Consider the following 27,105-nt stretch of genomic DNA (forward strand, 5'->3'; position numbering starts at 1 on the left):
ACTCTTTGTTGAACTCTTGGTAGTAAGTTGTCACCCATTTTATTTGCCAAGAGAGTTCACTAGTGTTGTCTTGGCAACCGTTTATATTCCACCTTCAGCCATTGCTGAAAGTGCATGTGATGCCATCAGTTCCATTGTCGCCAAGCTACAAACCCAGCACCCCAATGCATTTGTGGCTATATCTGGTGATTTTAATCATGCCTGGCTCTCTGCTACACTTCCAACATTTCAACAGTTTGTCAGCTGCTCCATCAGAGAAAACAAAACATTGGATTTGTGTTATGCAAATGTAAAGAATGCATACATGTCCAAAACAAGACCTCCTCTGTGACAATCAGATCACAATCTTGTTTCCTCTGCTCAGAATACAAACCACTTGTTCAGAGGCAACCTTTGACAAGAAGAACTGTGATAAAATGGTCACAGGACGCTGAAGAAGCCCTGCAGAGTTGTTTGAGACCACAGATTGGATGACTCTCTGCCAAGGATATGAAGAGGACATCAATGCCATGACTGGTCACTGACTATATGAACTTCTGTGTGGACAACATCATACCCACCAGAACAGTGAGATGCTTCGCTAATAACAGACCCTGGATCACCAGTGAACTGAAGAATCTGCTAAATGAGAAAAAAAAGCATTCAAGGAGGGAGACAGGGAATTATTGAGGAGTATACAGAAGCAACTGAAGATCAAGATCAGAGACAGCAAGGAGGCATACAGGAAGAAACTGGAGAACAAACTACAGAGGAACAATATCAGAGATGTCTGGTCAGGGATGAAGAAGACCACAGGCTCCAAGCAGAGGAAGGATTGCACAGATGGCAGCCTGGACACAGCCAATGAACTGAACAAGTTCTTCAATAGGTTCAGTTCAGGAACAAACCCAGCATCCTCCTCGCCTGTCCCCAGCCAATCAGACATCCCGTCCTCCTCTGATCCAACATTTTCCTGTCACATGCCAGCTCTTTTGTCCTCTAACGCAGTTATGGACTCTTCTGGTTCTATAAATCTGTCTTCAACCAGGTCAGGAGATGCTGCTGCCCCATTTACCTCCCCCTCCCACCTATCTGTCTCTAGAGGTCAGGTGAAGAGGCAGCTGGAGAGACTGAACAGGAACAAGGCTGCAAGTCCAGATGGTGTCAGCCCGAGGGTACTGAAGCTCTGTGCAGAGCATCTCTGTGGGATTCTGCAGCACCTCTTCAACCTCAGCCTGGCCCAGGAGAAGGTTCCAGTCCTGTGGAAGACATCCTGCTTTGTTCCAGTTCCAAAGAAAACTCGCCCATCAGTCAATGACGACTACAGACCGGTTGCCCTGACAACCCACATCATGAAAGTCCTGGAGAGATTCCTGTTGGTCCACCTGAATAAGCAAACTAGGACATATCAGGACCCGCTGCAGTTTGCTTATCGCCATGGAGATGGAGTTGAAGATGCCATCATCCAGCTGCTTCAACCAATCCACTGACATCTGGACAAAGCAGGCAGTACTGTCAGGGTCATGTTCTTTGATTTCTCCAGTGCATTTAACACAATCCAGCTTGATGTACTTTGCCAGGAACTCCAGAAGACACAGGTGAGGACCTCAACTATTGCCTGGATTAAAGACTACCTGACAAACAGACCACAGTTTGTGAGGCTGAAGAACTGCACATTAACCCGACGATCAGTAACATTGGAGCACCACAGGGGACTGTACTCTCACCATTCCTTTTCACCCTGTACACCTCAGACTTCCAGTACAAATCAGAGACCTGTCATCTACAGAAATACTCATATGACTCTGCAGTGGTCGGGTGTATCAGAGATGGACAGGAAGCTGAGTACAGAGAGCTGGTGAAGCGCTTTGTGGCATGGTGTGGAAACAATCATCTGACCTTGAACATGAACAAAACAAAGTATATGATTTTAGACTTTAGAAGAAACAGGGTGGAGTCAAACACTGTTTTCATCATGTGAGAAGAAGTGGAGGTGGTTGAGGAATTCAAATACTTTGGAGTTCACCTGGACAACAGACTGGACTGGAGAAAGAACAGTGAAGCCGTTTACAAGAAGGGGCACAGCAGATTGCACTTCTTGAGGACACTTAGGTCCTTCAATGTCTGTAGCAAGATGCTGCAGATCTTCTACAAGTCTGTTGTTGAGAGTGTAATCTCTTCAGCCATCGTCTGTTGGGGTAGCAGCATCAGAAGCAGGGACCTGAAAAGGCTCAACCGCCTAATAAAAAAGGCCGGTTCTGTTCTGGGGACGACTGTGGAACCACTGGACGAGATAATGCAAAGAAGGATTCTCCAGAGAATCAAGAAAATTATGGACAACCCTGAGTATTCTCTTCACAAGACTGCCCGACAACGGAAAAGTGTCTTCAGTCAGAGGCTTCTTCAGTTTCGCTGTAACACTGACCGCTACTGGAGATCCTTCCTGCCAACAGCCATTGTAATATACAATAACTCTTTGATGACTTGATTAATATTATTATTCTGAGCTCCTACAGCAATCAATTTCCCTCTGGGATTAATAATGTATTTTTGAATTTAATTGAATTTGAATTTAATTGAATTGTTTATCAGCAGCTGGTCTCACATTTAGCTGACTCTGATCTGTTTGAGGTTTTCCAATCAGGGTTCAGGTCTGGCCATAGTACAGAGTTGGCTCGACTGAGGGTCTTAAATGATATCTATTGCTAGATCAGGGTACATATGTGGTGCTTCTGTTGTTAGAGCTGACAGCAGCTTTTGACACATTTGACCACGCGATTCTACTCGATCGCTTGGAATGATGGGTTGGGATCAAAGGGTCTGCTCTGGATTGGTTTAGATCGTATCTCCACAACAGGACATTCTGTGTTAAACTGGGTGATGTTTTTTCTTCTTGGGAGGGGCTCCACTGGAGGGTCCCGCAGGGATCAATCCTTGGTCCTCTTTTGTTTGCAATTTCTCTGCTTCCTCTGGGGTCAGTCTTTCGTAAACATGGCCTAACGTTCCATCTCTATGCTGACGATTGCCAGATTTGCTCTCCATTGTGTCAGGAGAAAGGTCTCTCTATCCAGTCCTTTGTGTCCTGTCTTAACGAGGTAAAGTCTTGGCTAATGGCCAACTATGTCATGTTGGGTGGCAGTTTCTTGACCCACGACATGCAGAGTCACACACGGGAAACAGGTAAGTGTAAAAAGATTTATTTTAAATGAGGAGCTAAAGAGGAGCAACGGGAACTGAAGATGCTGTGTACTGGTAGCAGGATTCCAGGGTCAGGTTCTGAGGAGGGAGACAGAGTGAGATTCCAGAGGGATTTATGGAGATATTGACTTAGACGAAAACATACTGTTTTCCGGCAACGGTAGGAGGCACGGAGGGGGCTTGGTCAGGTCCGGGAGAGCTGAGGAGGTCCAGAAGGTGACAAACTGTTTATCCAGAGGTGAGGTTGGAGCGGATGCTGGTGAGGGCAGGTGAGCGGCTGAGAGCAGGCGGCCAGGGGAACGGCAGTGTGATCTAGAGTGAAGGAGTCCGGGCTGGTTATGGAGACGAGGGAACATGGAGTGGAAACCTGGAGGAGAGCAGGGCAGAGTCGTCTTGGATTATTCCGGCGGCAGGTTTTCTAACAAGATACACAAGTTCAAGGCAGGTTAGTGGCTAGAGCTACCCAAACAGAGTAATCATCCAGCGTGGTGTTGTGTCACACTGCTCCTTAAATCCCCTGGGCCTTGATGACAGGATCAGCTGCAGCTGGTTGCTCTCAGACACACCCACCTGCAGACAAGACTCAGAGGACAACAAGATTACTGACAGGCAGCTCACCACGGACCATGACACACTATCTGTGTCTGAATGAGGGAAAGACAGAGCTCAATGTTTTTCACCCCAACCGCAGGGCTGTGGGTCGTTATGTTGATCTTGGGCCTCTTTCTCCCCACTCAAAACCAGTTGTCACCAGTCTGGGGGTGAAAATTGGCGCTGGACTTAAATTTGATGCTCACATCAACTCTGTGATCCGGTCCAGTTTCTTTCACCTGAGACGCCTTGTAAAAATCAAGCCTATGCTGTCAAGAGCCCATCTGGAGTGGGTACTCCATGCTTTTGTAAATTGTAGGCTTTATTACTGCAACTCTCCGTACGCAGGCCTGGGTCAATCATTACTGCGTTGCCTACAGGTTGTGCAGAACAGCGCAGTCAGGTTTCTGACTGGGACCAGGAAATGGGACCACATCAGTCCGGTTCTGGCCTCCCTGCACTGGCTTCCGGTTTGCTATCGTTCACATTTTAAACTCCTTGTCTTTGTTTACAATTTCTTCCAGGGTGGTGTTTCCCCCTATCTAGCCACGCTCCTGAACAGACATTCCCCATCATGTGCTCTGCGCTCCTCTGACCAAGGCCTGCTCGCAGTCCCTCGTTCCAGTTGTCGTACTCACGGGGACTGGGCTTTCTCAGTCCTAGCCCCGTCACTCTGTAACCAGTTGCCACCCTCAGTTAGCCTGTGCCGATCTCTGCCAGTTGCCTAAAAACCCACCTCCTCTGCTTGGCATTCCCTGAACGTGTTTGAATTTGGCCCTCTTATGTTGATTTCATTTTCCTGTTATCATTGGTCTCTTTATCCCTTGTTTTACCCATTTGTCTAATACTTTAATGTTTTACCTTTTTTGCACCATTTGAATTGCTTTTATTTTCGATTTATTCATCATGTTTCACGTTACTCATGTACCATGTTCAGCGCCTTGGACTTCCCGACAGGGTCGCGGAAGGCGCTTTATAAATAAAGCTTTGATTGATTGATTGATTGATTGTAAGGTGCTACATAAATAAAAGTTGAGTTGAGTAGATCTCAATGAGTATATCCAGAAAAAGGGGTTTGATAATATGTGGCTATGTTGGTTTTTTATTTTGACAGACCAGTACTGAAGACAACATGGACTATGCCGCCATCATAGACAGCATCAGCAGTGTGAGCAGATATGGTACTACAGTTTCTCTTCTATCTCCAATCCACTAACTCCTGGTTTTGGGCCTGTTTCTCATTATTTTCTTATTTTCTTTCCAGGTAAGAGTGCAGAGGTTTTGCCGTTTACTATGCAAGGTCTTCTGCCAAACTCCACGGAGAAGTACTTCATCTACAACGGTTCCCTGACTACGCCACCCTGCAGCGAGACCGTTGAATGGATTGTCTTTAAGAACAGAGTAGCCATCTCTGATGAGCAGGTGAGGAAACAAATCTTAGGACATTTGGACTTTACTTTGAGGTCTAAAATCAGTTCCTGTCCAAAGCCTAGTTTACTTGTGAGGAATTTTAAAAATTAATTCATTAAAATTTAATATTGTTTCCTTACGTCCTAACAAAATATCTGCTATGTGTTTGGGTTAATCTATGAAGAGGTCACATATACAGGCAATTTTCAAAAACTTAGAATATCAATAAAATGTTCAACATATTATTTTATCATTCATTTCCAAAATAAATAGACTCATAAAACTTGCATGTATTCATGACAAATTGACTTGGCTAAAGAAAGCCTGGAACCCCAGACACAGCAGCAGAAGCAACACGGTTTTGCATTTGAATCGGGGGAAGGTAGAAGCGTAGGCTTTGCAGGCTGGTCTAGCCACACTCCTTTGGAACATCAGCAGTCTTCTGTCTTAACGCTCATAGCACTCTATAGAATTGATGGGCCAATCACAGTGCTCTTACAGGTTTGATGGGTGGAATGTTACTGCAACCGACCCAAAAAAAAAAAACAAGATGGTGATGGCTCATTTGAAATGGCTTTGGCATCATCTTTTGACTATTTAGACTTGGGCTTTTCTTTGAGGCAAGAGTAAACAGAGGTACTTAAACTGGCAGTGTGTAGTTTTCTGGTGCTAGGGGGCGGTACATGCATACGTTTCAGGGTAGTTTTACACCATATCGCCGTGACTGTTGCTTGTTTAAAAAAACATTACAGTAAATGTTGTTACTTGTGGAGCAGAAAGCACTCAACCTTGGTGTGACCGCTCAGTCATTGTTGGTCCTTCAGTTAATTCCATCGAGATAATTCAGCGGTGATTGTAGTTTTCTGGCGCTGTTCTTTCCGGATCTGCTCAGGGTCTTCTCAATGTTGTCCCATAAACAGCACATGGAGATGTTGTTGGGTTGCTTACATGAGTTGGATGGACAGTTGAGGTTTTGGTACTGATTAGCTCCAGAAAAGCTGCACTGTCCTTTGTGAATCCAAACCTGTGTGTTTACAGCCAATCTTGTCCAACCAGTAAGGTCCATTTCAGACTCAGACATCATGTGTGGTGTTGTAGCTGAAGCATAAAAGGTGTGTGACACTATTACAGTAAACAACCTCTTTAAATAGTGCTCTCAGAGTTGAAAGAAGAAATTATCACACCATCGTTCAAGAAGCACACCCGTGAAGGATGAGGCAAAGAGAAAGGGTTTAAAGGTTTGTGTGGGAGAGCCCGTCTTCAGGCTAAGCATGAGTGACAGCCATATAAAGGCGTCATCACTTCACACAAACACTGTCTTACAATAGGTCTCTATGGTATTTAAGCTATGGAAACACACACACACACACACACACACACACACACACACACACACACACACACACACACACACACACAAGCATTTAAAAAAAATCACACTCAACAGGTTCAGCAGTAAACAGCTTGTGGGGACCAGAGCTTGTTTAGTTTCACTTTCTTTGAACACACAACATCAGTGGTCGTAGCGTTATATTTACTGTTAACTACATTTATTATTATTATTATTATTATTATTATTATTATTATTATTATTATTAATGAGGTTACTATGTCATGATGATTAAACACCACAGATGATGTGCAGGTCTACAGTATTCTCCTTCCCGGGCTCTTCTACGCTCTGGGACATGTTCCATCTAGTCTGCATTCCAAGTTCAGATTGCCAGAAGTTAAAAGTTAAAAATAACCATTTTAACTCCACCCTATTAGCTGCTTGTGTGTTGGTGATTCATGTGTAACTAAAGGGGAGTGACTCATTGGGCTCAGGTACAGGTAAAGGATCACCCACACCACCAGAATTTCTTCATAATTTCAAAAATGATTAGAAACATTTATTTGTTTTTTATTTTTTTGACGGTAACACTTTACAATAAGGTACGCAAAATTGTGCTTCGTTACTAGGGAACGACTTAGGCGGTAATCAGCAATGAAGCAGGAAAGAATAGGTAGTTAACCAGTAGTTACTGGTGAAAATGCTCATCAGTCTTGTTTCATGGTCTAATAGGTAGTTAACCAATGCTTACTGGTAAACACCCAGCAGTCTTATTCAGAGACTAATAGGTAGTTATCTATTTGTGCTTTGTTACTAGGGAACGACTTAAAGGGTACTGAGTAATGAAGCAGGGAAGAATAGGTAGTTTTAGAGTCTTTTTACATGTTGATTTCAAAGTTTCTAAATGTAAAAGTTACTTTTTGTGTACTTTTCTGATGATTTAAAAAAAGTACCCTAAACATCAAACATTTTGTTAGTGATTGATTGAGCCGGGTACCACTGTAACCTGCAGGATTTTGGTCACCCATCTCTGAATATTACTACATACAAGATGAAAGAAAATGATGTATGAATAAGCTCAATGTCTTTATGGTAACTGGCCGTGTAACAACATATAAGTAATGGTTAAGTATTGAGTAAGTACATATTCGTTCCTCAGTAGGTACTTGGGAGGAGGCTTCACTTTCCATCATCTCGAGATTGACGCATGCCAACGATGGACGACAAAGTGACGGACGAGCGAAATCAAGATGAAACAGGGATGTTACCTGTGATGTTGCAAATTATCGGCATCCTTCGAGAAGTTTACAAAATAAAGTCCACAGGCACTGCATTCATTTGGAATTCGTTCCTTATTGCATTCATAGATAACTGCCTATCAGTCCCTGAATAAGACCTGGGTGTTTACGAGTAAGTACTGGTTAACTACCTATTCTTCCCTGCTTCATTACTCATTACCCCCTAAGTCGTTCCATTGTAACGAAGCACAATTCTGCGTACCTTATTGTAAAGTGTTACCTTTTTGACTTTAAAGTTATCAAGATTTTGCCGAAGAGCTATCAAATGGGATGAGTGTGGGAGAAGTACACAAAACCTCCATTTGAAATCTTGGTTCTTTTTCTCAGCTCAGAAAAAAATGAATCATTTTGTCCTCAACAGGTCTGAAACATGTATGAATGCAGCACATAAATAACCACACAGAAAGTATTACTGTGTAAAGGGTTTTAGAAACATCTGGGCAGAAGCAGTGTGGACTTGGGAGGATGAGCAGAACTAAAACTGCATTTGTGTTCGGGTCAGTTTTTCATGCTTTAGAAGAATTCTGGTGCAAATATATTCATATGTATTTTTTCACCAAAATCAGAAACATGTATGTAAAATGTTCTTGCTGAGGAACATGAGGCGTAAACCAGTTATTTTAACTCCTAAAACGACCCTGGTCTAAAAAAAAACATGTTTTTACTTTTCCATCACCTTCAGTAGTTCTCGAGATTTAATGCAGCACAAACAGCTCCTGTCTGACCTGGGCCACTTCCAGAGACATCTTTAGAGCAATCTACTCTATTACCTCATCAACAGACTAGCTGTTAGCACATCAATCCCATCAAAATGAAACAATCTGAAAAAAAAAATTTCATCCTTCTTCTAGTTGTTTAGTTTTTATCCAGATGTGGACAAACACTCAGACACCTCAGAGGCTCAGCTTTATGTTTCCTGGTTCTGTTTTACTTACTCTCACTTCAACCTTCGGAAGCTTAACCGTATTTTTTGTGCAGACGTGGTTTCCCCACTAAACTGTTTCTATGGCCTGGTGCTTGAGCCAGCTCTTAAAGTGGGAGTTCAGATGTGTAGTTGTGGTTCCTGGTAATCAAAGAGGTCTGAATAATCTCCTTTTGGAGAAACAATTAGTCCAGACTGGATTGTTGCAAGAAAACACATTTTTGTATTTTGCTCAGATGTGTTTTCATTAGAATTAGCAGACACCACATGGTTGACGTTAAAGTTTATAATCTGGATTTGCATATTTCTATTTCAGTGCCTTGACTTCCTGAGCTAACTGTCTTTTGGGTCCAGAACATTTATTAACACTATTGCAGTTTCCTCTGATGCCCCTGATGCTCTGTGATCATACTTATCTGGTGTGACTCTGCAGCTGCGCTGACTGGTTTCTGTGTTGCAGCTGGAGATGTTTTGTGAGGTGATGACGATGCAGCAGGCTGGCTACGTGATGCTGATGGACTACCTGCAGAACAACTACAGGGAGCAGCAGGAGCAGTTCACGGGCCAGGTGTTCTCCTCCTACACAGGCATCGAGGAAGTCCTCACACCTGGTTTGTGTTTGCTGACACGGTTTCTGTCTGTTCAGTTTGGAACTTTTTAACTAGTGCAATATGTTAGACAAGTGAATACATTTGTTTTGACAGGATGTGTTGGAAACACCAAAAATACATTTTGGATGGATGGATGGATGGATGGGTGGGTGGGTGGGCAGGTGGATGGATGGATGGATGGGTGGGTGGGTGGGCAGGTGGATGGATGGATGGATGGATGGATGGATGGACAGGTGGATGGATGGATGGATGGATGAACAGATGGATGGATGGATGGATGGATGGATGGATGGATGGATGGATGGATGGATGGATGGATGGATGGATGGATGGATGGATGGACAGATGGATGGATGGATGGATGGATGGACAGGTGGATGCATGTATGGATGGATGGATGGATGGATGGATGAACAGATGGATGGATGGATGGATGGATGGATGGACAGGTGGATGCATGTATGTATGTATGTATGGATGGATGGATGGATGGATTGCTGGCTGGCTGGATGGATGGATGGATAAAATGATGGATGGATGGATGGATGGGTGGGTGGGTGGATGGGCAGGTGGATGGATGGATGGATGAACAGATGGATGAACAGATGGATGGATGGATGGATGGATGAACAGATGGATGGACGGATGGATGGATGGATGGATGGACAGGTGGATTGAGAGAGATAAAACTTAATTTCCAGAGAACTCTAGGATCATGTTCTTACACACTTTGAATAAACTTCATGAAGTTCTTCTTCCTTCTGAAGAAACGACAATCAAGTCCAAACTCAAAACCCACCTGTTCAAACTGGCTTAACCTCTCTAGTCTATCAGTTTTGTTCTCTTTTATTACAGCTGATCTTATCGTTGTTTTATTTTATTATAAGTTTTAATCATGTTTCTTCTAAGGTGATGCTGGGTTTTAAAAGTAAAATAATAATAATAATAATAATAATAGTAATTATTATTATTATTATTATTATTATTATTATTATTAAACATGTGAACGTACTTGTATCAATGAGGGGTTTTGAGTTGAGGTATGCAGAGACTGTTTGCATAGCATGAGCCTCCTTATGCTGTTTGTTATGACTGATCCTCAAATCCTTTCTAATCTGTAATAATCCCAGACCTGAGAGTATCTGTAGTCTGCATTCCTGCTAATCCTACCTTTGACCCAGAACCATTGTTAAGAACACAGAAAGGAGGTGTTTAAATGCCACCTTTATGGATATTCCATTTATTTTGTGGTTTTATTTTGAGGAACTTATGTATCTGAACACCCTGCAAGCTGCAAGTTGCAAGGGTGTGAAACTCACATTGTGGCTGCCACTGTCACTGTGAAAGGCAACATTTAAAGAGAATTCAGGAAATCATATTGTTTTGCATTACTTGGTTCTTTTTCCAACACAGCAAAAGAGTTGTTTTACCTTGTTTTTGCTGTTGCTGTAGCCTTCCTCAGAGCTCATTGCCAAGTAACCAAGTAACACAGTTTGAAAAACAAAACACACAGTTTTGTTTGTCTTTTGTTGTCTGGGGCATCTATCTCATACATTTCGTCTAGATCCTTTATTTGTTTATTTATTTATTTATTTTGTTTTTTTTTCCGTCATAACAATACGTATAAAACACATGAAAAGGAAAATAATTATCCAATAAAGATCATAATAATAATCATCATAAGTACAACTTCCTCTTACAAATTAAACAGTTTCTTTAGATAAAATTTATGAATGAAAAGGTGTAGGCTGAAGTTAAACTTATTTAAGCCTACCCATTAATTCATTACAAAAAATAAACAGTGTCATAATTATCAAAAGTAAATAAACATAAAAAAGCTAGAGAAAAACATATAGAAAATTTGAGAAAAGATCTAGCCAATTTGGAACAATTACATAAACAGTCACCCACCAAAGAGAATCTGAAGAAATTGAATGCGGTTAGAAAGGCTCTTAATGAGGCCCACATAGCTCACGTTAAAAAACTCTTATTCTTCACCAGACAGCAATATCACAAATACGGCAATAAACTTAGCAGACTTTTAGCCTACCAACTTAGAAAGGAGAGAGCAAAGAACATAATTAAAAGCGTTAGAGACGCGAGCGGTCAAACTAAATATGATATAAAATCAATTAAATCCTCTTTCCATAATTTTTACACTCAGCTCTATAAATTTGACAACCCGTCTGTGGAAGAGATCCACACATTTTTAGAAAAGATTTTTCTCCCCATAATTTCAGAGACTGAAAAAGAACAGCTGGGAGCCCCATTAACACCGGAAGAAGTACTAAAAGCAATCTCATCGATGCGCGGGACTGGATGGATACCCCGTACAGTTTTATAAAACATCCTGGCCACAAATAGAACTGATTTTCATGCCTATGCTGTCTGATTTTTTCGTAAGGGAATCCCTTCCAGAGTCAATGAGGACAGCGATTATAACTCTGGTGCATAAGAAAAATAAAGACCCCTCTGATTGTGCCCCATTTCGTCCCATCTCTTTACTCCCAGTAGACTTCAAAATAATATCCAAACTAATTGCACGTAGGCTGGAACTTTTGTTGCCTAAAATCATTAACCCAGATCAAACTGGCTTTGTAAAAGGACGCTATGCATTCCATAATATACGTAGACTTCTGGACATAATTGACCACTCGACACTTCATAAGAAAACAGTTCTGCTCCTGTGGCTAGACGCAGAAAAAGCTTTTGATAGTGTCGAGTGGTCATACTTATTTGCAGTCCTAGAAAAATTTAACCTTGGAGAAAAATTTATCGGATGGATTAAAAATATGTATAATTGCCCACAAACCCAAATCTGCATAAACGGCTCCCTCACCAGCAAAGTAGATTTATTCAGAGGATGCCGGCAAGGTTGCCCACTTTCTCAATTTTTATTCAATCTAGCTATAGAACTATTTGCAGAAACGGTAAGAAATAATAAAGGGATCACTGGTATAAATATCGGAAAAGTGGAAAATAAAATTTCATTATATGTGGACGATATAATTCTGTACCTGTCCAGCCCTGAAAACACCATCCCAAAAATCTTAGAACTGCTAATAGAATTTGGAGTGATATCAGGTTATAAAATCAATTTACCCTAATCAAAAATTGCAATAATAAACTCTCCTATTACGGAAGCCTTAAAAACCCTAGTGCCCTTCTCCTGGGCCCAGGATGGCTTTGAATACTTAGGAATCACGGTGTCGCCAAAGCTTAAAGATTTGACTCAACTGAAGTATGATCCATTGATACAAAAAATTAAGGAGGATCTAAACCACTGGAATATGCTCCCCATCTCGTTTCTGGGGCGGATCAATGTAATTAAAATGAACATAATCCCCAGGTTCAATTTGTTTTAATCTCTCCCTTGCTATTTGATGGACACTTTTTTCAAAGCTTTTTTCAAACATATCACCGCGTTTATATGGAAAAACTCAGCTCCCAGAATAGCCTACAAAACCTTATCCAAGCATAGATCAAAAGGTGGATTGGCATTACCTGACCTGCAGAGATATTATATGGCCGCTCAGATTAAAAATCTGGCTAACTGGATACAGAGGCGAAAAGGTACCACGTGGATGGACATAGAAGAAGAACTATCGGGCCATTCCCATCCGTACCGGGTCGGCCCGGGCCGGGTAGCCCCAGTCGGCCCCATCCTGGCCCGGTTGATTCCACACATCCTTGTCTTAAGCCCATGTGGGCTGATTCTACCCACCAATCAGAGGCTTGCTCTAATGGAAGGTGTGAATTTGCTGTCAGCAGTGGGTGTGTTGGCCCTGGTCGGCCTGAAGCAGACCCCCTCGAGAAGAGGGCTGAGAATGAGCCTTGGTTGGCCCGGAAAAATACCAGGCCACCCAGATATGTAAACAACCTACGCTACCCGGCCCGGGCCGACCCGGTACAGATGGGAATGGCCCATTAGTCATCCCATTCATTTAGCAGGCCTACCCTTCATTAGCAGCATAGAAGCTCTACAACAAATACCCAAAACTTATGTAGTTTACAACACCCTCCTGGTATGGCGAGATGCCAATAAATTAAATGGAATGATTAAAAAAATCTCCAGATTTGCCCCTGTAACGCACAACGTAGACTTACCAACAAATATTGGCATGTCCCTGTTTGCTGATTGGAGAGATAAAGGTATTTCTCAAATTCAACACTTGTTCTTCCGGAACACACTCAAGTTCTTTTCAGACCTCAGAACTGAGTATAATATTACAAAGCAAGATTTTTTCAAATTTCTTCAAATTCGCCACATCATTAACGCCTTCACGAAGGAGGGTCACCTGTCCATGGAATCCTCGACTCTAAAGGAAACTATCGTAAGATCCAGGCCGTCGAAGGGGAGAATCTCGGGGATCTATAATGCCTTAATGGAGCAACATAACTCGTCCTTCGCCCCCCTCAAAACTGTTTGGCTGAGAGACCTGGGTGTTGTCTTTGGTGAAGAGCAGTGGGATTCGATCTGTGAGAATGTTGTCTCCTCTCTCTCTTGTAACAAAATTATTGAACAGAACTATAAGTTTATGTATAGGTCTTATCTCACACCGCTTCGGTTAAGCAAGATGTTCCCCAATATGTCTTCAAGATGCCACCGCTGTAGATTCAGCAATGGATCGGTTATTCATGTCTTCTGGGAATGCAAGAAACTCAAGCAGTTCTGGAGGGCAGTACATGACCTGACGGCCAAAGTGGTATCACCGAAACTGGACATTAACCCTGTACACTACCTCTTCGGTGCAGTTCTGGACAAGAAACTACACCCCTCACACTCCCAAGAGGATCAATGTCATATCCTACATAGCAAAGAAATGTAATCTTCTGTGCTGGAACCATCGAAAACCTCCATCACTCAACTTGTTTCTACAGACTCTAAAAGACACTCTGAGACTGGAACAATGTGCATTTATTTTAAAAGACAAAAAAGACGTGTTTCAAGAAATATGGGGACCTTTACTAGATCTTTAGCAGATGTGAAAGCAAACTATATGGCAAAGGTGTCCTAAGTCTGTTAGGGCAGAGCATATATATTCATTTTATATATATATGTAATTTACTTCACACACCCCCCCCCCCCCCCCCCCGCATATATTTATTTATTTTTTATGATGCCCCTTGCCTCCTCCGTGATGTATGTGATTAATAACATTGAAAATAACCCAATAAAAAGATAATTGGAAAAAAGTAAATAAACATTTAAAAATTACAGTTATTACATGCATCTAATTTCAACAAAATCAATCAAGAGGTATAAACACGTGACGAAACTAATTTTGGTGTACTTGGTAATTACGTAAGGCGTTAAAGTATCTCTGACTCTGATCCTGGTGGATGAAATAAAAATCTAGTATGAATGTGTGCTTCTGTCAGTTTGCAGTTCGGAGCCTGAAAGCCTCCAAGCTGCAGCCTACAACCTCAGCAGCCTGCTAGTGACATGGGAGCGACCGCGGGTGGTGTATGACGCCAACATCGAGAGGTACTCCATTACCTACCGCATGGCCAGCGCAGAGGAACTGGTCCTGTCAGAATACCTGACAGACGGATATCAGGATACAGTGAGTGAGCAACTACACACCATTTCACCATACTGCTTGGGACTTATTGTCAGGTGGTTCAAACTGAAAAACCTTACGTGTGCACAGCCAAGTGATGTCTCCATGTCAAGACACTGTTTTTAACTCTAAATTATTGTTGTCTAAGCCAGTGTCACTGATTGAAGTATATCATTAGAAGTTCATTTCTCTATGACCACCAGGGGGCGATACTTGACGGCCTGTTAGCTAACACCACCTATGAGGTGCGGGTGGTGGCCATCTGCACCAACGGGCTTTATGGACACGTTAGCAACTTCCTGACTGTTGTCATGCCAACAACTGATGCTGGTAAGAGTATAGCAAATTAGCGCTGCTGATCATGATTCCCACTCAGCCACCATATTTGTTTTGATAGAATTTAAATGACAGCGGAGCTGAAAAGCCAGTTTTTTTACATTTCAGGGAAAAAAAACATTTGAGAACCAATACGTTTTTCTCCACGGGAATATAATGCAGGAATTTCTATAGCTTCTGTTTATTTTAGCTCAGTGGATAGATTTTTGGATAAAAACCGTTAAATTTAAATGACGCAGCAAATTGATTTAATATTACGAGATGAAATATTCTACTTTCTTCAGATACATTTAATGATTTTATTTTCTCATGTGTCATGTCTGATTAGTTTTTATTTAACATCTGATAGGTTTTTTTGTACATTAAAAAAAAGCATAATAATAAAACTAGATTTCAAAAATTCCAACAGTTGAATTTTGGAAACGATTTGAAAATCTGAACAGTAGGGATAACTTTAGCTTTTGTCCGTGTGGAGAAAGGGAAGCTGCTAGTATTTATTATAATAAATGATTAGATCATTTACTGAACTAATAATTCTGTAACTATTGAACAAATCCTTTGTGGTTGTTTCGATTTTTACACACACACAGCTGTATTTCACCACTCACCTCCCCACTGAAACCTGACACCAATTCTTTTTGTCTTTCTCCTTTTATCTCACCCTCCTTTCCTTCTTTCACTCTGTGTTTGTGACTGTTGTTTTTATGTGAAAATCCATCCACTGCCTCTCTCTTTTCCCTGATTCTGAAGTCTGACATGTCTTCTCTCTGTTCCTGTCTGTTTGAATGTAACACAGATACGTTAGCTTCCATTATGCTATCTGTTCCTTCTTCACTATCAGACAAATGTTTGTGTTTGCTGACAGAGATTTTGTGCTTCAAATAAACATTTTCATAATAAACCAGTATGTGTTGGTAAAAAAAGTCTAAACTAAAACTGTCCTGCCTCCTGTCAAACTGCAGCGCTCACATGTGTCATTTTCCTGTTATTGTTATTGACCCCATCATGGTGTCCGGCGACCATAAACATACATCTCCTAATGTAAAATTACCCTTACTTACTTGCTGTGGGGAATTGACTTCAAAAGCACCTAACGCTAACCCTTTTGCCTGTCGTTCAAGATTCTGAAGTCTGTATTATATGACATAAATGCTTGTCATACTTACAGCACAATGACCTGGACTGCTGCCCCAGATCATCCAGATAACTTCCCCACAGCTGATTTGAAACAAACGTTTTTCTGAATCAGCCATTTCTGCTGTTTTAAAAATGGTAAATGGTAAATGGTAAATGGCCTGTATTTGATATAGCACCTTCTAGAGTCCTGGAACCCCCCAAGGCGCTTTACAACACAATCAGTCATTCACCCATTCACACACACATTCACAAACTGGTGGGGATGAGCTACGATGTAGCCACAGCTGCCCTGGGGCGCACTGACAGAGGCGAGGCTGCCGAGCACAGGCGCCACCGGTCCCTCCGACCACCACCAGCAGGCAACGTGGGTTAAGTGTCTTGCCCAAGGACACGACAGCGACAGACTGAGCAGGGCTCGAACCTGCAACCTTCCGATTACGGGGCGAGCACTTAACTCCTGTGCCACCGTCACAGAAAACAGCATTTTTAACTTAAGATCAGTCGCTCTTAGTTCAACATGCAGACTGAATGTGAACAGATTCGACAGGGAAACACATCATAATGTCAAATTAGCATTCATGGGCTCGCCGGTATTGGTTTGCTGTTAGCCAATCAGAGGCGAGATGTCCCAAAATCAGATCCCACAAACATCATAGACGCCCAGGGACTAGCGCTGCTGGGATGGCTGACCGCCATCATAGATGGGTCTCCATTCACCTCCAATACATGAATTGCTACTGAGGAAGGTGCATACCCAACCAAAAAATACGTTTTATTGTGATTTTTCTCAAAATCAGACACGGCATGATAATTAAAATACAAATATGATTTAGTAAAATAAATAAAAATATAAAATCCCATCAGAAAGGCTAGAAAAGTCATTAGTAATCCCAAGTGATCTGTTTTCAGTAGTACTCTGGTTGTTGCAGCCGTAGACTGCTCATTACTGGTCACTCTTCGATGACTCCAGTTAGGTTTGGAGAGTGAGGAACCCATCCAATATGGCGGTGAAGCTGTTGCGATCTCGTTTGTGCCAGATTGCGCCGTCTTCTGCTCACCTCTAATTTGGCTAACTTCTAGTTCCTGAAAGTAGGGCACCAGAGCCTTTTCCCCCACTCACTAGGCATTAATTTGTACTAGAGACCACTGCAGACGTAGTGGAAAAACAAGTGAACTTGGTCTTTAATATAGTTCAGCTTTCTTATGTTTACAAAATGCTAATTGCTAAGTTATTGACATTTTTTTAATATTTTAATTATTAGAACCATCAGAAACAAGTAATAGTGAAAAGGTGCAATCATCTGATGGGTCCTTTTTATTTAACATTATTTATCACATGTGGCTCTGCAGGGCTTCTGATAGAATGAGGTAGAATCAGGTTTCTTTAAAGGCCCAAACAATCTTCCAACACCCCAATAAACCCTCTCCTCGTGCTTCACGGACCAGTCTGATCTGGTCTTCATGACGGGGCTCTTAGCATAAGACAGGTAAGACCACCACCTGCACACCTGACCCCTGACCACACCCCCTTGTGTGCGTAAATCTGAGCTCAGTCAGCTTGCGTGGCCTTTTGTGAGGCTTTCCCCCGTCTTCAGTAATACCTGGGTAGAAGTTAGGTTTGCACCCTCTCCCTGTCTGGTTTGTTTTACTGTGAGGATGACACAAACGTTAGGAGGTGCACATTTTAATCAAAGCTTTGTGTTTTTGTTATTTGGGGGATTGTTGGATGTGAGTTCAGCTGTCATGCATGCATCTGTTGGTATTTAGTTTTGTCAGTCATCTGGATCCAACACATGTTGAAATAAAAGGTTATATGCTTAATGCACCTCAAGAATCTGCAACATGTGATCTAACTAAGTTGAGGTTTGCTGCTAAAGGTTACTTTTTAACATCCAGTTTGTGTTCATTTCTCTGTAACTAAACTTAACGTGTGTGTGGTTGATTAATTCTTTGTCCTGTTAACAATAAGATTTAACTTTGAGGGACTGTGCATCTGCAGATTGCTTCTCTTTAACAAAAGTGCCAACATCTCCTGTGAAATGCTCCTGTTGGTGCTGACTCTTGTTCTGAGCGGCCTGGTGAACTGGATGATTAAACTTTAACAGGGAATCAGGAATAAATATCTCATAGGAGCCTCAGTAGCATGTGGAAGATCCACACAGCTGGCCCCTCCTTTTGGGGAACCAGTCTGGTTGCATTTGACTTCCTATTTAGTTGTTGAAGGTCAACCAATGGGCTGGTGGCAATAACTCTGGTGGCTCTCAACTATTTCTGTATTGTCCCCGCTTGGAAAAATAAACATTTTTGTGTTTTCTTCACCAGCCGCTACATTTCCAACCGCCATCACGATAAATCAGTGGTTGTCCTCGTCATACTTCCTCTTCTCTTTCTGCCAGCCACCATCGCTTGCTGTGGTGTCTCCATTTTCCTCCAGCAGCTCGGCCCAATGTTGTGGCTGACTTTATAAGCTGCGTTGAGCCTGTAGATTAGTTCAAGCATTGCTACCGCCCAGTGACTGGAGGCTTGTTGAGAGCTCAGGCATGAAAAAAGACATTAATGGGGCCTCCTGCCTCTCCTGCCCCCAAGACTTCCGCGGCTGCGTGCATGTGTGTGTGGTACAAGGTTTTAAAAAACACCTCAAACTTATGAAAATTATACAAATGAGTTTTGTGTCTGAACGGCAGCTGTGGAGTAAGAAACAACATATTCTAGAGGAAAAAATGCTCATAAATTACAACATTTATTGAAACACAAGCAAAGGGTTAACGCTGCAGTAACAAACCTGCGGAACAACGCAAACACGATCACAGAACACTCCCCCCTAGCCTGGCCTGCCAGACTCGTCCTCTGTTTAATTCTGCACAGACAAAGAGTCTGGTAACTCACAGGCAGAGAGGCACACGAGGGGCGGGACTAGGCAGCTCAAAAGTAACCAATCAGAAAAAAGACGGAAATGCAGACTGTACCGCGTGACACTGTAGTTTTTTAGCTGTACTAAAGAAAGACGTCTGGCAACGGCTCAAACATCTTTTAGAAAAAAGGCTTTTAGCGCTTCTACTTGTGGTGGTTTTAAAGACGTGTTCAAGTCATTTAGAACAGAGGAAAGAGCCGCAGCGAACTCCGGTTCAGTCGCCATGTTTGAGAAAAACTCAGAGTTGTGGTGTGTGACATACGCTACTCAGCGCTGATTGGCTCGGTTAGAACTCCCAGGGGGTGAGTGAGTTTCTGAGAAGTGGAGAACCCAGGGAAGTGCAGCAGTCCGGTGAGACCAACAACCAGAAGGTCCAATGGTTGGTTTCGGTCCAAAAGGTGTTATTGGTGGAGGTTTTGGACGTGCCTGGAAAACCTCACCAGGAAGGCATCCAGTAAGCATCCTAACCAGATGCCTGAGCCACCTCAACTGGCTCCGCTCGATGTGGAGGAGCAGCGGGTCTACTCCAAGCCCCTCCCGGATGACCGAGCTTCTCACCCTGTCTCTAAGGGAGAGCCCAGACATTCTTCGGAGAAAACTCATTTCGGCCGCTTGTATCCGTGATCTCGTTCTTTTGGTCACTACCCAAAGCTCATGACCATAGGTGAGGGTAGGAACGTAGATCGACCAGTAAATCGAGAGCTTCGCCTTCTGACTCAGCTCCCTCTTCACCACGACAGGCCGGTACAACGCCTGCATCACTGCAGATGCAGCACCAATCCACCTATCGATCTCACGCTCCAGTTTTCCCTCACTCGTGAACAAGACCCCGAGATACTTAAACTCCTCCACTTGGGGCAGGACCTCATCCCTGACCCGGAGAAGGCATTCTACCCTTTTCCGAATCAAGACCATGGTCTCAGATTTAGAGGAGCTGATTCTCATCCCAGCTGCTTCACACTCGGCTGCAAACCGCTCCAGCGAAAGTTGAAGATCATGTTCTGATGAAGCCAACAGGACCACATCATCTGCAAAAAGCAGAGACCTGATCCTCAGGCCGCCAAAACGGATGCCCTCCACACCTTGGCTGCACCTAGAAATCCTGTCCATAAAGGTTATGAACAGAATCGGTGACAAAGGGCAGCCTTGGCGGAGTCCAACTCTCACTGGGAACCAACCCGACCCGTTTTAAGCTAATTTGTTTTCCAAATTTGCTCTTGCAGCTTTAGGTGTTGACCTTTCATATGATGTGAGACTGTATTCACCTCAGTTTAAAAGCTAGCTGTGTTTTAGTCCAGAACCTGATTAAATGGGATTGTGTGTCTTCTTTTCCCTGACTGGTACGGCATGGCCTTCTCCCTCTTTTCCCTTTTTTCCTGATTTCTTTGAAACAACATTCTCACACTTGAGTTTTTCTCTTTTAAAAAATCCTTTATTTGTTTATTTATTTATTGTTAATATGTGTAACTGATGTTTAAAACGTCTGATTCTCTTTTCAGAAAGTGAACTTGATTCAGATTTAAATGAATTTGCATCAGAGGTAAGATCATTTTAATTTTTCCAATAATAATAATTGTATCTTCACAGCAAATGAGTGCTTGTTTGAACACGTCTCCTTTACAAACAGGAGACCTTTGAACCTGATTCCTCCTGGAATGAGCTGGAAGAGACCATAAACAACAACTTGGACTGGAGTTCCAACGCTAAGAGGACCACAACTCCCGCATCACAGTTTTTACCCTTTCCCCCCATCAGAACCTTTACAACAGAGTCCAGCCAGAGGAGCTCTACCACCGACCCTGTTCAGCACCTTAAACCCACACACTCTAGTGAAGCACTGACCCGGTCGAAAGACCGATCGCTCCACGGCCGTGCCTCACAGCCACCGGAGGTGTTAACAGAAACCAGAGGAATTGCTGAATTTGGCATCAACAGCATTTTTCACACCACAACAGCAACTAAACCCTTTGTTTCAACATCTGCTGCTTCTTTATTTACAAAAACAGACAATGTTCATGGAGACGTCCGTTCAACAAGCTCATCTGAAAAATCACAAGAGGACACAGGTGCCATCCTGATCATAGCATCGCCCAACTCTGGAAACATGAGTACGGCATCATCACCATCCCTCATCCAGGCCAAACAAGGTTCGACCAAAGCCACCACCGCAGATGGAATGCGCGCCACTAGACCCAGAGGACATTCTGAGTTTGGAACATCAACACTCACTGTCCCGACTCCCTCTTCAGGAGGAGCTAAAGAGGACACAAGTCCCAGCACGCCCACTTTTCCCTCTACGATGACCTCGGTCCCGCTGGGTGATGTTCTCTTGCATCCCACACGGTCACTGTCTAAGGGTGAGCTCCATTCTGTCTCCCCCTCTTGTTCCTCCTTCTCCTCGTCTGCTCTGTGTGCCACCTCGGACCCAAGTGCTGTACCCTTCACCAGCTTGCATGAGCCTTCCTCTGAGTGGCTGATGTTGTCTGCCTCTGCTTTGGACTCCCAGCATGCTGCTACTCCACCTCTGTCTAGCCAAGACCCTTTTTCTTCTCCAGTCCCTGGCCTCCCTGCCTCCACGCTGCCTCCCTTTCCTCACCCCTCCTCACACTCCCGGTCTGTATGGGGGATTGACTCTACCTACCAGAGTGTCAGTCTTGGTGGTAGTGATGGTGTTTGGTGGTCTGGGTCATCAGTGTTTAGTAGTACCCCTCCCCTCCAAACAGTGCTGGTCCTTTCTGGCACCACCACAGAACTTTCTGGTGCTTCCTGGGATTTGTCCCTCTCATCCTCCCTCTCTCCCAGCCCCAACCCTCAGCCTCCAGTCCTTTTTTCTAGTGAGTTCACCTTTTCTGAAGACTTATCCAGATCCGTATCGTCTGGGTTTGAGGGCTCGGGGTACGCCACTGGAGGCACAACAGAGGTGTTGCTCCCTGAGGCCACTGGTGATGGGTTTTCTTTAGCTAGTGATGTGGACCTCATGTGTGGCTGTTCTCTGGAACCATCCACATCCTCAACTTGGTTGCATGTCTCTCTTCATAGTCCTCCACCGTCTTCAACCTGGGATTCTTCAAGTGTAGAACTTTACTCTAGTGTGGGCCTGCTTTCAACCTCTGGTGTTGGGATAGACCACCTTCTAAGCTCGCCTACTTTGGTGTTCTCTCCCTCCTCTCCACAGCTTCTCCCAGACACCAATAGTGACCTGCATATTTCTGTTGCAGCCACAGCGTCTGCAGCTCAGGACTTTGGGTTGTCAGCATCAGAGACAAACACCACCTCCCAAACAACACTCCCCCCTTCCTCACCCACCGCCCTTCCACCAGATCCTGCTCCAGAGAGCCAGGCATTAGATGCCAGCAGCACCTCCGGCTCAACCCTTTTCTCTGACCTCCAGGAGAGCATAGACCAGGAGTGGGATAGGGTTCAAACCTCAGCATCTGGGGGGAGTGGGCTTCCTAATGCCACCAAAGTTACCATGGAGTCTGGCCACAGCCCAGATGATGTGGAAGAGCACTCCTCAGCATTTTATTTTGAAAGTGGCAGTGGCATCATCTCTGAAGTAGAAGGTGTAGGGACCCCAGCATTTTCTGAGGTAACATCAACTACCCCGTGGTCGCTGGGTGGGGCAGAAGAAAGTGGCTCAGGGCAGGGAGAGAGCCTCTACGACAATGAGACATCTTCTGACTTCAGTATTTCAGAGCAGACAGAAGAAGAGCCAGCCGCAGGTAAAGAAAATAACTACAGCCGATGTGAGGGAGCAGCAGACCCCAGAAAACATCTGACTGTGTTTATCTTCATTCCTTATGTTCTGAGAGATACAATGAACTGATTAAGTGTTACTACTGACATTACCAACAGACCTAATTATTTTAGTAGCATTCATGACCAGTTAGTGATTGTTAACCGTGGGTTCTGCACCACCACATCTCAGGATGACTCCATCAGATCTGTCTTCTACGACGTTATCATAATCTGGTGCATTTAAAATATGTTGAATTAATATATGACAATCATTCTACACATGGTGTCTCAGTAGCACTCATGCCTGAGTCCTGCAGGACTGTTTAGGACCCCTGAACAGGTCAAAGGATCAGCAAGGGCTGTGCTAAAGAGTTTTGGGCAGGTTTCACCGTGTTTGGAATAGTTTCAATTTTACAATCAATAATTCACCTTTAAAAAGTAAAAGGGTGTGGCAAAGGTCTTCTGTTCATTACATTAAATATTTAATTCTATAAACGTGACCAGTTTTAACCTACCAAGCAATCAGCGTCGCATGCACGTGCAGATCAAGTCTATATTGAGTCCGTCAGTCTAGTCTAATTCTAGATGTCTGCTGGACGTGCAAACCAGGTCCATTATTTAGATGTCTACATATGACCCAACTTGGATGTCAGTATAACGTGAAACGTGGACCTTGGGTTGGGTAACGTTGTTGGACGTCATGGCCAACAGGTGCGAGATATAACAAAAAATATTGTTGCTCACTGCTCAAAGACACGTCATAGGGACATCATATCCTAGTCATTTCTGCACATCCAGTTTTGGTCCACTGAAGGTGCAGACTGTGACGCCAGATGACGTCTTCCATCAGCGCCTTGTGGACCTCTGGTATTGATGTCTCCATGATGTCCAGATATGGGCTAAAGCTGGTCCAAAGGAGGCGGTTGTGGACATACTTCTCAAGTCACCCAGACACGTCACAATGGCATCAAATTCAGGTCATTCCTGCACCTTCATTCTTTGGTTCACTGAAGGTGCAGACGGTGACACCAGATGGCGTCTTTTTTCAAGTTCCAGCTTTGACATTTCCAAGACCTACAGATAGCAGCTAGTAATGGTCCAAGGAAAGTCGTTTCCACAACATATTGTTACTTGGCTTTAAAACAAACTGTATACCATCATTAGTATGATATTTAAAAAACACGATGATAATGTGAATATACTGAAATATGCAGAGAATCTATCTATGGCTATCTATCTATCTATCTATCTATCTATCTATCTATCTATCTATCTATCTATCTATCTATCTATCTATCTATCTATCTATCTGTCTATCTGTCTGTCTGTCTGTCTGTCTGTCTGTCTGTCTGTCTGTCTGTCTGTCTGTCTGTCTGTCTGTCTGTCTGTGTCTAGCTGTAGTTCCAGCAAATCTAAAAGTCTAGAATTAGCATAAATGTTACAAGAATGAACAACCTTGTTTTGACAAGAGCCCATATGAGGAGGACCTGATGAGCACCACAGTCTGCACCTTCAGTTGACCAAAACTGAACGTGCAGGAATGACGTGGAAAGGACATCACTGCAACGTGTCTGGTTGACGTCCGAACGGCGTCGCCAGTGACCTAATTTGGACCAGAATTAGCCCATATCTGGATGTCCTGAAGATGTCAATATAGGGTGTCCAGAAGACATGAATGAAAATATGTCATCTGGTGTCACAGTCTGCACCTTCAGGGGACCAAAACTGGATGTGCAGAAATGACCTGGAAAGGACATCACTGTAATGTGTCTGGGTGATGGACGAAGGATGTCCACAAAGACCTCATTTGGACCAGGATTAGCCCACATGTGGACGTCCAGAAGACGTAGAAACAAGACGACATTTGGTGTCACAGTCTGCACCTTCATGTGACCTAATATGGACATGCAGAAATGACCTGGAAAAGGTGTCGATGCAACGTAACTTTGCACAGTTTTAGTGATCAGAAACACATCTGACTTTAGAAAAATCCACCTTTTGGTAGATGCTGTTGCACACCTAGTCATGTTACCATGACTACCTCCTGTATTTCATCTGCAGTGAGACAGGACCGGTTAGTTTCAAATAAGCCTTGTAAAAATGAGTCACAAATCAGTGTGTGATCAACAATACAGGCGGTCAGAAATTATTATTATTATTATTATTGTTGTTGATAATAATAATAATAATACCAGAAGATCGGATCTCTCTCTCTTTCTTGGAGTTGATACGACGTTTGCTCAATCCCTGCAATAAAAAGATCCGATCTTCTGGTTAAATTTATTCAAAGATCCATTAAGGTGATATTTCACATTATGTGGTTTCTAATTAAATGTAAGGACATCTTCTCTACAATAATAATAATAATAATAATAATAATAATGTTGCTGATTAGTACCTAGCATGGCCACCAGAGGGCGACATAGTTGTTTAAAGTCTCATCTGTCCTAACACTGGACTGTTTTTGAAGACATGTCCCCCGAGGTCTTCTTTTTTTCTTGGAATGAATTAAAAATTGAAGTATCATTGTGAAGGTCCATGAATCCATAAATGCATATCAAACAGACCATAGCAGTCATACAGTTAAATAATAATAAAATAAATCATAAACCTTTCTCTCCTACCTTTGGAAGGTGGCTTTGAGGTCTCTGTGAGTGTTAGCAATCCCCTGAGATTCCTCTTGTGCTACCAAGAAATAAAATGCATCAACATGTAAACAAGCCTCTTACCCATCATAAACGGAGCCTTAACGCAAACTTAAAAAGCAGTAAAAGCCATAAAGATGAGTGGATCAATGGGAACATTTATATTTATTTATATTATCTTTGATCAGCGCAGGAATTATAATGTGCAGTTTGTTAGAACTTTACAAATACAGGAAACTCACCGTTTAATACGTATTCGGTTTATTAACAGCCTCTTCAGGTGTTGCAGTATTGGAGCTCAGGTCCACCGTCCTTTTGGGTCTGATGAAGGGTTCTGGTTTGAGCTGGCTTGGGTTTGCTTGTGCTGGTCATGTGTTTCAGTAGTTTGGGGTGATTCAGTAGCAGCGAGCGGATCCATCACCTCTGGTTTTAATGGCTGCTATAGCAGAGACGGCTGAAGGGATCAGCTCTGGCTTTAATCATCATGAAACTTCTGCAGGGAAACAGCTGGTAGATCTGGCGTCTTGAGCTCTTTACACACATTTAAAAAATAACTTCTACAGTCGTCCAAATAATCTGTTTGTAGGAAACATGTAGGTCACATAGAGAATGGCCTCTTGTCAAAGTAAGGAGTGAAAACTGTTGGCACGCGAGCCAAGCCGTCCTGGAGGTTGGTTGTTTTACATATGCTCATCCAGACCATCTCATATATTTGGAGGAACACGCTCTGAGATAACCATGATGGATTTGTTAGTTAGACTAGTTGTTCTGGTGTTTTGTTGCTTTTCTAATGTACAATGTAGTGTAGCTGTTTTAATCCCAGACTGTGTTTGTGGACAGTTGGAGATTATTTTGTTGTGTTTTAGAGGAAACGCCCGTGATTTTTTGACGTTTACCTAAAGTAGAGGAGAAGCTGCTGAAAGAGAGGTGAGCTGTAGACAGATGCAGCGTTCTGCTTGAAAGAAAATACAGTCCAAGGTATCTAGTTTAGCTGAAACATGAATGAGAGGCTGGAAGGGTTCACATTCCAGATGGGATCACATCTGGAATGGGATTGTAGGTCAGGTGAAATGCATTTTTCACCTCCACCTCCTTTATTGACTTTCTGCAGATGCCAGTAACAGCAGCCATGAGTCGAGGGTCGGCTCAGTCATGGAAAGAGAGAAGAAGGTTGTTCTTCCTCTGGCGGTCATCTCCACCTTCACCCTGCTGGGCCTGCTGGTCCTCATCGGCATTCTTGTCTACTGGAGGTCAGTACTGCTGTGACCTTTTAACTCTGCGTGAAAGAGACGATCAGGCGGGATGTTTTACACCTGCTGTAGCTGCAGAGACACAATTCTAAATCCAGTCTATGTGCGGGTGGTTTAGTGCCCTTGAGCCAAGAACTTGAACCTTTTAAATGTCATGTTCACAGCTCGATAGAGCATTTTTA

At 43.1% G+C, this 27,105-nt stretch overlaps 1 protein-coding gene across 1 annotated transcript in view; it reads left to right on the forward strand.

Annotated features, from left to right (window-relative positions):
- The window catches only part of ptprz1a (protein tyrosine phosphatase receptor type Z1a), a 104,418-nt gene that overhangs the window by 36,128 nt on the left and 41,185 nt on the right, over positions 1–27,105 (forward strand). Inside the window, 9 exon segments of the mRNA XM_054746521.2 lie at positions 4,883–4,949; positions 5,033–5,190; positions 9,192–9,342; positions 14,725–14,909; positions 15,110–15,236; positions 20,790–20,830; positions 20,918–21,437; positions 21,540–23,012; positions 26,785–26,923. Of these exon segments, the coding sequence (XP_054602496.2) occupies positions 4,883–4,949; positions 5,033–5,190; positions 9,192–9,342; positions 14,725–14,909; positions 15,110–15,236; positions 20,790–20,830; positions 20,918–21,437; positions 21,540–23,012; positions 26,785–26,923 (2,861 nt within the window).

This window comes from Nothobranchius furzeri, chromosome 14, assembly GCF_043380555.1.
Source record: "Nothobranchius furzeri strain GRZ-AD chromosome 14, NfurGRZ-RIMD1, whole genome shotgun sequence".
Taxonomy (NCBI): Eukaryota; Metazoa; Chordata; class Actinopteri; order Cyprinodontiformes; family Nothobranchiidae; genus Nothobranchius; species Nothobranchius furzeri.